Consider the following 14,157-nt stretch of genomic DNA (forward strand, 5'->3'; position numbering starts at 1 on the left):
ATTCGCATAAGATGCGCGACCAAACGGTCGCTGTCTACGCACAGGCACATTAGCTTACCCGCACTTGCGTTGGCACAGCCCCTTCACTCTGGGCTAATGCTTGAATCACTAGGCATGTGCAAACTAGGTCTACGGCAATTTGGCAGTTAACGACCCCATACACCCAGGCCTAACTTGAACACCTTCTGTATACCTCAACAACTCGAGTTTCTTCCATCCAGGCCTTCGCTGCATGCCTTCTTGAATCTTTCTTCGCTCCCTCCTGATCGCAACCATGGCTTTGCTATTTCGCCAAATTTGGGCGCTCATGCGCAAAAATCTCCTGCTCGTCTGCTTGAGACGACCAATCACTACTTTCATCCGTGCACTCGCTATCCCGCTTGTTGTCATTCTTGTTATCGCTTTCAGCAAGACGTGGTTTTCTTCTGGGGGGCATTGGGGTGTGTCTTCGGCTCGCCAGGTTAGTGGCCTCCAAAGCTTTGAGGCGCCAATACGAAATCGAACCAATACTAACACTCGAATAGCTACCCTCCCTTGAGGAAGGACTACGAGCCAGTCCTGGCCACGGCATTGTAGGCTTCGTCGACAACGCTATGAAAGGAGGAGAAGTCTCAGCTGTCATCGATACACTCTCACGACGGATCAGCGCTGCTGGGAAAACGCCAGAGCTATACGACGATACCAGAAGCCTTGCTGTAGTTTGCCGAACCGACAACGAAGGCAACTCACCATGCTACAGCGCCATTGTATTCTTCTCCAGTCCAACCGAGGGAACCAACGAGTCGTCAGCCGGATACTGGAACTACACAATCCAAGGGTTGACCACGCCGTATGGTCCCATGGACATTACGAGCACCAGCAACGCCATCGAAGTAGCCACATCGCCTTTGCAGCGCGCCCTTGAGCTTGAGATTATCGAACGGTCACAATCAGACAACACATCGCAGATTCCTTCCGAACTGAATGTCATCGCGTTCACTCGTCAGGACCAGGGAGCACTAGAAGCCGATCGGACTGCATCGTACCTAAACCTTGTTACATGGGCCTTTCCACCCATCTTCACTCTTACACTCATTGGTGTGGTCGATCATCTAACTTCATTTGTTGCTCGCGAGCGCGAAATTGGTACGTGACAGCATTTATTCCCAGAACACGGACTGACGTTAGCCAGGAATGTCTAGTTTGATCGACACCATGATAATGGGAGGGTCCAAGTTCCGGGGCATAGCCGTTCGACAAATCGCGGCTTACGCATCGTTCGCGCTGGTCTACTTTCCCGGCTGGCTGGCAGTGGCCATCGTCATCTCCGCCGCCATCTTGCCCGTCACTTCTAACTATCTACCCGTGGGATTCGTTCTACTTTATGGGCTCGCAGTGACTGGATTCTCTCTCTTCGGGGCCTCTTTCTTCAAGAAAGCCCAGTTGAGTGGCCCCATCATGGTGGTCGTCACACTAGTCGCCGCCATCCTTCCAGCAGTGCTTTTCAACCAGACGAGTACTGTTTGCGCCATACTGAGCGTCTTGTTCCCTTCAGCAAACTTGACGTACTTCATTACTGGCATGGCAACATTCGAAGCAGCCGGCAAACCGGTCAGCATGATGCATCGGGCCGATGAGGCGAGCGAGTCCGAACATTGGCGTTTTCCGCTGTACATCCACTGGCTCATATTGGTCTTACACGTATTCGTGTTTCCTATCCTAGCTTTACTGGTAGAGCATCTTCTATTCTCAACAGCATCTCCACACAGACGTTTCGAACGTCCAGCAAGCGCAGGCGATCCGACCGTCAGGGTCTCAGACTTCTGCAAAACATACAAGCCTGGCTTCTTTGCTCGACTGTTTCGACGTCGTAAGAATGTCGATGCGGTCAAAGGTGTCGATTTCAACGCATATCCAGGACAAATCTTTTGCTTGCTTGGACCTAATGGAAGTGGCAAGTCGACGACCTTGAACTGCATCACGGGCGAACAGAGGGTCACGTCTGGAAACATCATTATCGATCCAACAGGCGGACTGGGTTACGCTCCACAGAGCAATGTCATCTGGCCTGAATTGACGGTTCAAGAACATATCCGCATCTTCAGCGACCTGAAATGCCTATCAGCAGCGAACCACGAGGTCGTCAACGATCTCGCTAAAGGTGTCGATCTTCTCAAGAAGCTTTCAGCTAGAGCTAAGACACTCTCTGGTGGCCAGAAGCGGAAGCTCCAGATGGCAATGATGTTCGCGGGTGGAAGTGCAGTCTGCTGTGTGGATGAAGTCTCCACAGGCCTCGATCCAATTTCCCGGCGAAGAATCTGGGAGATCTTACTCACTGAGCGGCGAAATCGCACCATCATCATGACGACTCACTTCCTCGACGAGGTCGATTACCTTGCCGATGATATTGCTATCATGTATCAAGGTACTCTTCGAGCTGCAGGTACTTCGGCGTCCTTGAAACACGGCTTTGGTGATGGCTATACTGTCAAACTACCTTACAAGACAGAGGTCCATATCAGCATCTCTGGGCAACTACGAACGGAACAATCGCGGCACATGACCACATACCATGTCGCCACAGCCGCTCAGGCTGCAGAGGTTGCGGCCGAACTTGACAATTACAATCTCGGTGGCTACCAGCTTTCCGGACCCACCATGGAGGAGCTCTTCATCAAAATCACCGGTGATGCGATCCAACCTTTGGAGGAGAAGACCGAAGAAGATGATACTGTGAAATTGAAGACTGAGAACATCATTGTTGACGCGACCGAATTGGACTATGAACTGTCCGAAGGACAGCCCGTTTCTCTTGTCAAGCAGTGGTGGATTCTGTTGCTCAAGAGAGTGAAGATCCTCAAACGTCGATGGCTACCTTACTTTGTCGCCGTTGCCTTCGCTCTTGTTGGTGCAGGGATTGCGCCTCTACTGATCAAGAAGTTCGATGCTCCGCTAGGGTGCCCAGTGCAAGCAGACCTCGTTGACGATAACGCATATCGAAACGACATTGGTGTTTTCTATGCAGAGAGTAATGCCTATCATTCGGGCACGGACGAGCTTCGAAAGTCATACGTTGCTGGGCCTTCCGATCGACTCAACTCAACGAGGGTTGGTTTGATGGCAGACGTTTACTCCACCAGCCACACTTTGAGTTACTCTGACACCTATCAATCCGGGTACACGAATTCTTCACAGCTTGAGAACCAGCTATTAATCGTCGATACGTACGAAGAATTCGCGCGAGCAGTTCAGAACGACTGGAAAGAACTAGTTGCCCATCCCAGATACATCTCCGATGGTGGCTTTCCCACCACAGAACTCAGAGGCGGAATCTGGATGGGCGATAGCTCAACCAACCCCACTATCATGGGCGACATCAGCGGAGGCGCCGCCATGCAACAGATGCTGAACTTCTACAACGTCATGGCTGGTGGTGTTGGTATCTCGAGTTCTTACAACGAGTTCGCCAGTACTGTCATTCCAAGTCTCATGGCTTCTGATGCTACGATGTTCATCATTTATTATGGACTGATCATGGCCTGGTACGTTTTAACCAGTCGCGCAAGTAGCACAACAAAGCTGACATATACAATAGCTATCCAGTGTTCTTCGTCTTATACCCGACGGATGAGCGCCTGTCAAATGTCCGCTCGATGCAATACTCCAACGGGATCCGTCCAGTGCCACTTTGGCTTTCCCATCTGGCTTTCGATGGTACCTTCGTCGTCACAATCAGTGCTGTTGCTACAGGTCTTCTTTCCATGTCGACCCCAGTCTGGCATGGACTCGGCCTGGTCTTCGTCATCTTCCTTCTGTATGGCATTGCGTGCGCGCCACTCAGCTACATCTTCTCCATGTTTACAAAGAAGCCAGTCACGGCTTGGTTCTTGATGGCCTTGATGCAGGTCGTTGTCTATTTTGCCTACTTCGCTGGCGTAATGGAGATCCAGGCAACTACACCATACGCAAAGCTGGAATCCACGATGAACGCCCTGTACTTTGGTCTCGCCATCGTATCGCCAGTAGTCAGCTTGGAACGGACGCTGTTCATCGGTCTTCAGCAGCTTGGGTTGAAGTGCAACGGCCACAGCGACGGATCCCTCTATCTGTACGGGGGGCCCATCTTGTTCTTGGTTGTGCAGATCGCTCTCTTGTTTGCGCTTCTCATTTGGTGGGATAGTGGCTTCGCTTTGCCTTCGTTGCGCCGCGAGAATCTGGTCAGCGATACAGAGGCGACAGACATGTACACGGCTGATCTTCTTACCGAACGAAGACGGCTGGCATCACCTGGCATTGACCTCCGGGTTGAGTCTGTGACTAGGTCTTTCGGCAAGAACCTCGCAGTCGACGATGTCACGTTCGGCGTCAAGACATCGGAGATCTTTGCTCTACTTGGACCCAACGGTGCTGGCAAATCGACCATCATCTCGATGATTCGTGGCGACATCAAACCCTCAACACCAGGATCCGTAATCGACATCGCCGGCAACCCAATCCTGACTAGTCCCCTTGCAGCGCGCTCTAGTCTTGGTGTGTGCCCGCAGTTTGACTCTGCCGACGTCCTCACTGTCCGCGAGACGCTGCGCTTCTTTGCCAAGATAAGAGGAGTCAAGGACGTCGAATATAACGTGTCGACCGTGATTGCAGCCTGCGGTCTCAGTGACTGGACTGACCAGTTGGCGCAGAAGCTCTCCGGTGGCACCAAGCGCAAACTATCTCTGGCTGTCGCACTAGTCGGAAACCCGCGCGTCCTGGTCCTCGACGAACCTTCTTCAGCGCTCGACGCAAATGCAAAGCGCGTCATGTGGCGCTGCCTGCAAACCATTGCAAAGCGACGCGCTGTTGTACTCACGACGCACTCGATGGAGGAGGCCGACGCTCTGGCCGACCGCATCGGCATCGTCTCGTCGCGCATGCTCGCTCTTGGCGACCGCGAAGACCTGAAGCAGCGTGCAGGCAGCGAATACCACATTCATCTCGTGTCGCGCTCAGCACCTTGCACCACACCGCAGGAACTGCAGAAGATGAAGGAATGGATTGCTGCCACCTTTCCCTTGGCGAACGTCAGTCGCGAGACGCAGGGCGGTCAGGTCAGATTTGAGATTCCGGCTGATGGTAATGAGTTTGCGGGCTTGATCAGGACGTTGGAAGCGGCGAAGGACGAGCTGAATGTGGAGTTTTATAGCGTGGGTAAGGCAACTCTGGATGAGGTCTTTGAGAAGATTGTTAAGCGGTACGGGGATGTAGCAGAAACTTAGTTAGATAGCTAGAATAATAATAGGAGCAGGTCGTCATCGAACTTCCTATATGCGCAGTGTCCATGACCAACGCGACACTCTCAGCCATCTCGTCAGCGCCAGAAACGCTGTAGCTAATAACATCCCTCCACCGCCCACAAACCACACGCCCCAAAATTCCCTCCGCACATCATCAACCGCCCCACCTGAAACACCAACAGTTGCATCTCTCTTCGCTGCCCCCGCAACCGGACTCCCGACTAACCCACCAAACGCCGCGATCGAATAGGCCATTCCCATGCGCGCCCCCAGCTCCCCGACGTCGCTCGTTAACGCCGCAATAATAGGCGCGGGAAGACTGACCATCCCGCCGGAAATGAACCCATAAACCACCGAAATAGCGATAAGACTAGACTTTTCAACGGCGAGTGGGAAGAGAAAGATGACCAAGGATGAGAGAAGACAGCAGGGCAGCATGATGTTCACGCCACCGAAGCGGTCGGCGAGGTAGTTAGGCGCTAGGCGACCAAGAAGGGAGGAAGCGTTCATGATGCTGAGTAGGGAGAAGGCAGACTCGGTATCGAGAGAGAGCTTGAGCGCATAGTCTTGGATGTAGAAGAAGGGGATGTAGGCGGTGGCCATCATGAGTGTAAATGCTGAGTGTGGTTAGCTCTTTTCGCTTTCAATGGATTTCGCAATCATGAGTGGATTAATGAGGGAAACTGAGGTGACGCACCAAGGACAAATGCAGTGTAGCTTCTATCCTTGAGCATTCGAATGTTCAATATCGACCCTTTCCTTGGCGCTCGAGGTCTCAGCCGCATAACCGCGAAGCACACAGCCATGCATCCGAGGATCAGGAATGCGAGGGCACGCACAGCCCAAGGAAAGCCTATCGTGACAAAGAGGCGGCGCATCATGAGTGGATAGAGTATACCAGCTGAGCCGGGGTGTATCAAGTTAGAATATGTCCTTGAAGCAGAAATAGCGACAGCGGCTTACCAAGACTACTTCCCGTCGCAGCAATACCCGTTGCAATCATCTTTTTCCTTTTCCAGTACAACGGAATAACCGCAACACTCGTCAAGCCAAGCAAACCACTGCCTAGACCTACACAGACGCCTTGCGCCAGGAAGATCTGCCAATACTGTGAGCACTGTGCTGTCGCAAAGAGGCCTCCTACTTCGAAGAGAGTCCCGAGTGCGATGAGAAGCCGAAGGTGTCCGCGATCGAGCATTATCCCAGCGGGTATGCCAACCACCATGGTGAGAAAGAGCTGGATGGATCCAATCCAGGATATTGCTGAAGCGCTGTATGTTGGGAGTAGGAAGTTGACGTAGTATGTTTGGAATACTCCGTAGGAGTTTGTTAAGCCCCTGGCGGTGTTTGAGATAAGTTCTTGTGGAAAGGAGGGTTGGGATATGGTTGAGACTTACCAGGTGTTCCAGAAGAGAATCCAGCTTCCAAATACCTGGAGCCAGGCTACTACGCCGCCATCCATACGGGGTTCGTGAGCACATTGTTGCTGGGGATGGACGTTTTCGTTGTTCGTCGACGCGGTGCCTGGTCCAGTACCCAGGTCTTGGGTACGTGTATTAGGGTGCCTTTCGGCATCGTGACGTATTTCGTTGCCCTTATTTATGGTCGACATATGATGGAAGCAGACTTCTGCGAAAACACAGCTTCGCACGAGAATCTATTGAAGCGCACGTAGAAAAGAAGCTTCACGACTCATACCATCGAACAAAGGTCGACTACTTGTGCTGTATATCAGATCACAAACGGAAGACGACTACGTGTCACTGTCACGCCATGTGGCTTGAAATTGACGCCACCATGCTACCTGAACAGCGCTGTATGCTTAGAGTTAATGGTTAGATTAAATGCCGCATTCATGGACCGGATGTTGCACTCTTTTAAGTAGCTTAGAAGATGTCAAACAGAAGCATGTGGGGGTAAGGGTTACATCAGGGCCGGGCATATCTGCTGTCATCCTGCACTTCGAATGAGACGATGAAATAGGTAACTTTCCGTGCGTTCCGATGTTCCACACCACGCGGCGCCTTACTGTACCTACTCCTTCCCACGGAGTCGATTCTCGTTGAGCCTCAAAGGCCTTTGTGTAACGTTTCAGTGGGAGAGGCAGCCAAGGTAGTGAGTGAGAAGGATAGGTAGAGCGGAAAAAGCAGCAGCTCAAACAACCCGAATTGGAGACCAAGCCAACAAAAGAGCGCCTCATATCACCCAGAATAGAAAGCGCAAAGCTTCAGCAGGACCTCCGTCACATACTAAGCACTAGGATCGTGGTGGTCGATCTATAGCTGTCGTTCGTGGCTCTACGGCCTGGATTTTGCAGTAGTAAGTTTGGTGTTGGTCGTTGGTTACACGACGTCGGCCATTACGCGCACAGGCACGTTACGATTCGCTGGCCGAATGTCCCGCAGCGGAAGAAATCGTTTCTGGAAAATGACACATAGATGGAAAACGCCCGAACAGACTTCCTAAACCGGAGTCGGGGCCGCTCTTTTGCTAAGCAAGTGCATTGCGCGATGCTGAACGTAAGCCCTCTTGTTACGGGTCGTACGATCATAGGCATCAATGAGAGTGGCCTTATTGCTGATGATATCCAGACTTACTCCGCGGTTAGGCGTCTACCATGTGGAGTTATCCTGATCATGGTTTGTGGGTTGTGAGTCCCGCGTCCGTGAGAGGAGTGACAAGTCAGAATTGCGTGCTGAGGGCAAAGCAACCTTGGAATGTAACTCAACAAGTATATAACGTATCTAAAATGGAGCGTAATTGAGAGGTCGACTTACCGTCTTCATTGTTCCGCCTCTATCCAGTCAATATGAGATCGATTGCGACTTGGTCCCGTCCTGTAGGACACTACCAGTTCTTCGTGCGGGGTGTCAAACCCAGAGTGCTTTTGTCTGCTCGGTCATTTGCATCGGGTGCGTGGACCCCTCCCAATTCTGTCCAGGATTTGATTGAAGTTGGTGCTAAACCATGAGTAGCAGCTGTAGCGGTGGCCCAGCCCGAGGCGGCTACAACGGAGGCGCCTCAGCATTTCCCGTATGAAGCTTTCTTCAAATTCAATATCGATCAGAAGCATCGAGATGGCTCATATCGCCAATTCCGCAACATCAACCGTCTGGCCCAAGAGTTTCCCTTTGCACACTCCGACGTTGAAGAGCAGCGTGTGGACGTTTGGTGCACGAACGACTATGTAAGTAACCGGCCCCACAACAGGAGAGTACCTATTGACGATAACGACGGACAGCTTGGGATGGGTAGTCATCCCAGTGTCTTACATGCGATGCGCACCGTACTTGACAAATACGGCGCTTGTTCCGGCGGTTCAAGAAACATATCCGGGCACAACCAATGGGCTGAGGCTTTAGAGACGTCGCTCGCAAAGCTGCATCGAAAAGAAGCAGCGCTTTCCTTCACATCCGGATATGTTGCGAATGAGTCCGCACTGGCAGTATTGGGTGCACATCTCCCCGGCTGTGTCTTCCTTTCTGATGAATCGAATCACTCATCCTTGATCGAAGGCATCAAGATGTCTAGGGCTGCCAAGCTAGTCTGGCGACACAACGATGTTGGAGACCTGGAGAGGAAGCTTGCGTCCATACCCTTGGAAACGCCGAAGGTTGTCGTGTTCGAGTCCGTATATTCCATGTGTGGTAAGCAAATGAATCGAGTAGTAGCCATCGTCTACATCTTCAACATTCTAATTTTGACCAGGTACTGTTGCTCCCATACGTGAGATTGTTGATCTGTCCGAGAAATACGGAGCCATTACTTTCCTGGACGAAGTCCATGCAGTCGGCCTCTACGGGCCGCATGGGGCGGGCGTGGCCGAACATCTCGATTACGATATCCACCAAGGAGTTCATGGAAATGGACAGAACACGCTTATGGATCGAATTACCCTGGTCAGCGGAGCGCTTGGTAAAGCGTTCGGCACCATGGGTGGCTATGTCGCCGGGTCCGCATGTCTCGTCGACATGATTCGCTCGCAAGCCCGGAGCTTCATATTCACAACAGCGCAACCACCAGCCGTTATGGCAGGGGCGAGAGCCGCAGTCGAACATCTCTACTCGTATGACGACTCACGCAAGCAGCTTCAGCGCAACGCTCGTAGTGTCAAGACGGCGCTACGCGAGCACGGTCTCCCGGTCTTGCCGAATCAATCGCATATAGTGCCTCTGCTGATTGGAGACTCGATAGTCTGTAAGAAAGTTGCAGATATTCTGTTTGACGAGTACAAAATATACGTACAGCCGATCAACGCCCCAAGCGTGCCCAGAGGACAGGAAAGGTTGAGAATAGCACCAACGCCAGCCCATACGTCCAAGCAGCAGGATCACCTGGTGAGTGCATTGGTGGAGATCTGGGACAGGTTGAAGCTGCCGCGCCTGAAAGACTGGCAGCGAGAAGGAGTATCACCGCTCTCGAAGGTGTTGAGGGAGGATGGAATGGATCAGATTTGGACACCAACTCAGCTTGGCTTAGAAACGTGGAAAAAGCGTAGTCCAGAGTGCTCGCAGCTGTGTGCGGTTGGAGGGGAAGACACGAGGCTTGGGTGGCATTGATGATGGCGAAGAGGTCTGTGTTCTTCTGAGCAGTAGCTATCCCAATAGCGCAAATGACATCAGCACTACCGCCCAGTCCGATCAAAATTCAGTCAGCACAAGGAAGCTGGTCAAGTTACTTTTGCATTCTATCATCAATGCGCAAAACGATTTAAGTGTTGTTTCCTCTGCCGATTTCGCACGCGCGACCCTGATGTTCGTCCCGCACCACGGTGTGCCAACCACGCATCGAGAAAGCTGCAACAATGACAGTATTAGGGTACAAATTGCCTAATCCTCCACATACGACCATAGGATCATGAAAATTAGGCTTCCCGTCCGCTCAGCCATATACAAGCATGATACCGGCGGATTAGTAGTTAGGTGGGTGACCACTAGCGAATCCCCGCTGTTGTATGTTTTTGACCTTCTTTTTGCCCACGCATAATCCATGCTCGCCGACTCCCTCGTGCGGAGCCCATGCAAATTGCGCAAGAAGATGGCGCGCTTCACTGTTGTGAACCTTTTTTTTGCTTACAGTCCAGAGATGTATATACCTGCGACTTCCTGGCGTTGATCGCTTGCGCAATCAAAGGACCGAATAGTAAAGCCAAGGAGTAGACGTGCGCGTAACAAATGCCACGGCAGCTATGCCGATACACTAAGCTATTGCAGCAAAAGAGATTCGACATATTAGAGCTTGTTTACACGAACAGGTGCGGTTCGCCCGCCTTGAACCGCCAGTTCGAAAGGTAATCCTCATAGATCCCCAGCATCTCCGGCTTCCAATCGAGAGTCTTGTAAGCGCGAATAGCCTTGGACCGCGCACTGGAGCCGTAACCAATCTTGCTAATCGGGTCAATCTTCATCGCCTCCTCTGCGCTGAGGTAGTCCATATCCGGCGTATCCAGCAGCCCTTTCTCGAACGCCGCTTTGCTAACAGCGTGCGCGAATTCGCCCCAGACCATCTCACCGCTTTCCACAAAGTAGTACGACTCGACACCTCCCCATGTGGCGGCGCCACCGTCCTGTGCGGCTGCTTCCGTAGCCTTGACGAAGAAGTTCGCTAGATCGGTAATGTGTAACGTGTTGACGATTGCCTTGCCGTCACCGACCGCGAAGCCCTTTCCGCGATCTAGGGTGGAGTTTACGTATTGCCGTGCTGCGCTGCGCTCCTGCGTGTCCTGGGCGTGGCTCATGCCGTATATGATCGGTGGGCAGACGATCATGGTTTTGATGTGCGGCGCTTCACGGTCGAGCGCTAGGATCATGGTGTCGACATTCACATGTGGCGCTTCGGGAGGGAGAGTGAGGAGGTCGCTCGCATTGTCCCAGTCGTCGTAGACCTTGGTAGTAGCCTGGCCGTAGGTTCCGCTTCTGGTAACTTCACCGGTGAGTATACCGCAGCCTGAGGTGTGGATTAGGTAGCAGGTAGATTTGTTCTTCTTCATGCCGTCGATGATGGACTTGGTCAGCGGCTCATGGTCGCTACTGCCCCAGTTTATGACTACGTCTGCGGCAGCTGCCGCAGAGGAGATGACGTCGTGACTGTCAAAGTCTCCGATCACGAATTGTGTCCCTTGGGGCAGGAAGCGATTCACACTCTCCTCTTTCGCCTTGTTTCGGAGGAGGACTATCCATTCGTATTCGGGATGCGCAGCTGCAATTGCACGAGCGCTTGCATTGCCAACCCATCCAGTAACCCCGACGCTTTGTGGTTGACGCAAAGGTTAGCAAGTCTCTTTGGAATAATCTGGACGGAAGGCTTACGCGAATATCTTGATCATGTTGAGAGCTGCTCTACAGACGGACTCGTTTGAGTGGCTGCTTGGTCAGTGATGGACCTTCTTAAGTAGCAGGCAATACAAGCTGGCTTACTTCTTACCTCTTGTTCCTACATGTGAACATGATCGCGTCCGGCCAAAGACCGTTGAAATTCGTCCGGAGACGCACGCATGACGCATTTTTGATCTCTAGTCGCTTCCTTCATGCACCCTCAACCGTCTAATCTCTAATGCTCACGCACTGACTGTGCATCATCACATTGTTGCCTTTGGCACTTCCGCACTCTCGTCCGGAGACGAAAACCGTTGCAATTCGCCCAAACAATGAGCGAATAACGCAGTTGAAGTGATTACTACATCTGTATGTAGCTCCTAAAGCTGCGAACGCATGCTCATAGCGCGAAGCTGCCTGACCCGTCTCCGCGCGTGTAATGCCGCTTACCCGACCAGGGACTTGATTACAAATAGAAGAGAGTGATGCAGGCGTAGAGACGAAGTAGAGATGCATTCTCGTCTATCGATCAACCGTGATCAACCAAGGATAATCTTCGTCAGCGGAGTACAATTTGTATCCCATATCGCCTTCGGTACGCGTCCTGCTGCACGCCGGTATGCTACTCCTTCCTCGCGCTCAACCCATAGTACGTTGTAGAAGTGGTACTCTCGTCCATCTGGGCCTTCTTCGCCATACAACTCCATCTCTTTCTTGACCTCTTAGAGCTTGTTAGCTTGATCTTGCATCAAATTATCCTTGAGTGGGGAAGACAGAAGCGCAAGTGTAGTACTGACCTAAATATTCAGATGTCGCGGGAAAGATGAGATCGTAGTCCACATATGCTTCCATCTCTAGCCTGTATAGCTTATCTTCTTGATCGCCCTCAACACCAGTGGAATTGACGGCTCCAGTGGAAATGGCTATGAGATCCACTGTGTCCCCCATCTTGAGTTCAGCCTTCTCCATGTGGCGTAATATACCGGCAGAGAGCCCTTCCCGGTTCTCGAGAGTAATCAGGTCGCACGCATCCTGCCGTGTTGGGCCATTCTCGAAATTTGAGAGCTTGTATATCGACGGGAATATCATGCTGAACTTTCTCCGTGAGCGGGGATGGGAATGATGGACAGCTCTGATTTTCAAGGATAAACAGGAGGTCTGACAAGAAAGGATAGGCCACATATCGTGACTTTGAGGAAGGTGTTGCAAACTTGCACTGGGCGGTGTATGACTAGGGCGGGGCGAAGGACCCGATTCTCGATAAGCTGAGTGAACGGCATCTGCAATGCCTATGGTAAGGTCATCATGATGCCCGGTATGAGCTGATGGCACATTCGAGGATTTGTCGTCTTTCTTAACTATGGGTGCTCCATCTGCAGAGACCCTTGACCTATCTGCTGGTACTTGGCACTGCATGTCTTCGGGTAGAGAGTACCATTGTACGAGCTTTTGCGTCCTCCAGACTGGTGATCGTGAAGCGCGATGATGTTGTTTGAAATAGGCAGATCGCGTCCGAAGATGGTACGGGTCGACAGGGCATGTCCATCCACACCATGACCATGAAGGTAGATGCGCTTTTGGCGCCGTAGTACCAGAATCTTCGTCTCTTCGTACTCTGCGATACGCCTTGCGGAAGGGCTGCCATAGAAGCGCGATGTCTAGATGAGATCGAGGTAACCCGTAATGGAATCCAGAAGGAAAGTTACGTCCAAGGGTTGTCAAGACCCCAGAAAAAGCTGGTAAGACATCTTGGGGGTATGTGAACTCGCGGCTGTTGTAGAGACTGACCATCTCAGTGTATAAATCGAAGTCGGGGTAACAAGTAGAGAGCATGCGGCTAGCTCTCTCATAGTGTGGTACTGTAAAAGAACCACTTGTGGTTACAGTCATCTCCGGCCTTGGTCCATCTGGGCTCCAAACGCATTGCTGACATTCCCAGAATAGGTAACGGTAATTGAAAACAACTGCTCTCCTTGATAGCAGCTGTTCTTGGAAAGTCCAGCCACGGCTGGCCCACTCAGTACTATAGAGATCGTTGTAGAGGTCTTCCACCTTTTCATCCTTCACGCCTCCGTAAAAGGGACTTGAAAAACCGTCCAGCCTACCCCAGGGAGTCGCCGCTATGATTGTCAGATGCGCACCTGAGTATATATCGCCCATATGATCTATCTGCTCACGTGTCTTCTCGTCGTCCTGAACAATGCATAAACAGTCGACCCACAGGTAGGTCTCCCCAAGCTTTCTCACCAGCGATATGGCTTCTTTGACAGCAGTAGGAAGTTGCATCCCCACCTTTCTCAAATATCCAGGTGTTTGGAAGTCTGATAAGTTGAGCCTCTTCAACAGGATACTGTCAGGTGGACGCTTGTTATTCACGTCGTTGATGACGCCTCGTGACCATACGTAGCTCAATGCAACGTAGCGTGGTATGGTATTTCCAGCCACCAAACACGCCCGACTGATGTCGATGACCCAATGCGGCAACTGTTGAGGTAGTCTGTGCTCAAGGGGTGCTGGTTCACACTGGCCTCCGTGCTGAGCGTTGCACGATTTCATCCAATGAGTGATATATCGACGATTGACGTTGT

The 14,157-nt window shown here is 51.8% G+C and overlaps 3 protein-coding genes across 3 annotated transcripts; 2 read left to right on the forward strand and 1 right to left on the reverse strand.

Annotated features, from left to right (window-relative positions):
* Window positions 1–274: 274 nt before the first annotated feature.
* On the forward strand, window positions 275–5,237 carry J4E83_006435 (uncharacterized protein; the record flags this gene model as incomplete). Its single annotated transcript, XM_049333348.1, has 5 exons — window positions 275–460; window positions 525–1,125; window positions 1,172–1,625; window positions 1,770–3,521; window positions 3,575–5,237. The coding sequence occupies 5 exons, from the start codon at window positions 275–277 to the stop codon at window positions 5,235–5,237; spliced, it is 4,656 nt and encodes a 1,551-aa protein (XP_049187524.1).
* A 3,295-nt stretch (window positions 5,238–8,532) lies between these two features.
* ALV1_1 (5-aminolevulinate synthase, mitochondrial) lies at window positions 8,533–9,753 on the forward strand (the record flags this gene model as incomplete). The annotated part of the gene is made up of 3 exons (XM_049333349.1): window positions 8,533–8,902; window positions 8,964–9,452; window positions 9,503–9,753. The coding sequence occupies 3 exons, from the start codon at window positions 8,533–8,535 to the stop codon at window positions 9,751–9,753; spliced, it is 1,110 nt and encodes a 369-aa protein (XP_049187525.1).
* Window positions 9,754–10,497: 744 nt separating this feature from the next.
* J4E83_006437 (uncharacterized protein) lies at window positions 10,498–12,538 on the reverse strand (the record flags this gene model as incomplete). Its single annotated transcript, XM_049333350.1, has 2 exons — window positions 10,498–11,453; window positions 12,367–12,538. The coding sequence occupies 2 exons, from the start codon at window positions 12,536–12,538 to the stop codon at window positions 10,498–10,500; spliced, it is 1,128 nt and encodes a 375-aa protein (XP_049187526.1).
* Between the last annotated feature and the right edge of the window lie 1,619 nt (window positions 12,539–14,157).

The sequence above is a fragment of the Alternaria metachromatica genome (assembly GCF_023757995.1).
Source record: "Alternaria metachromatica strain BMP 0045 chromosome Unknown scaffold_14, whole genome shotgun sequence".
In the NCBI taxonomy this organism is placed as follows: domain Eukaryota; kingdom Fungi; phylum Ascomycota; class Dothideomycetes; order Pleosporales; family Pleosporaceae; genus Alternaria; species Alternaria metachromatica.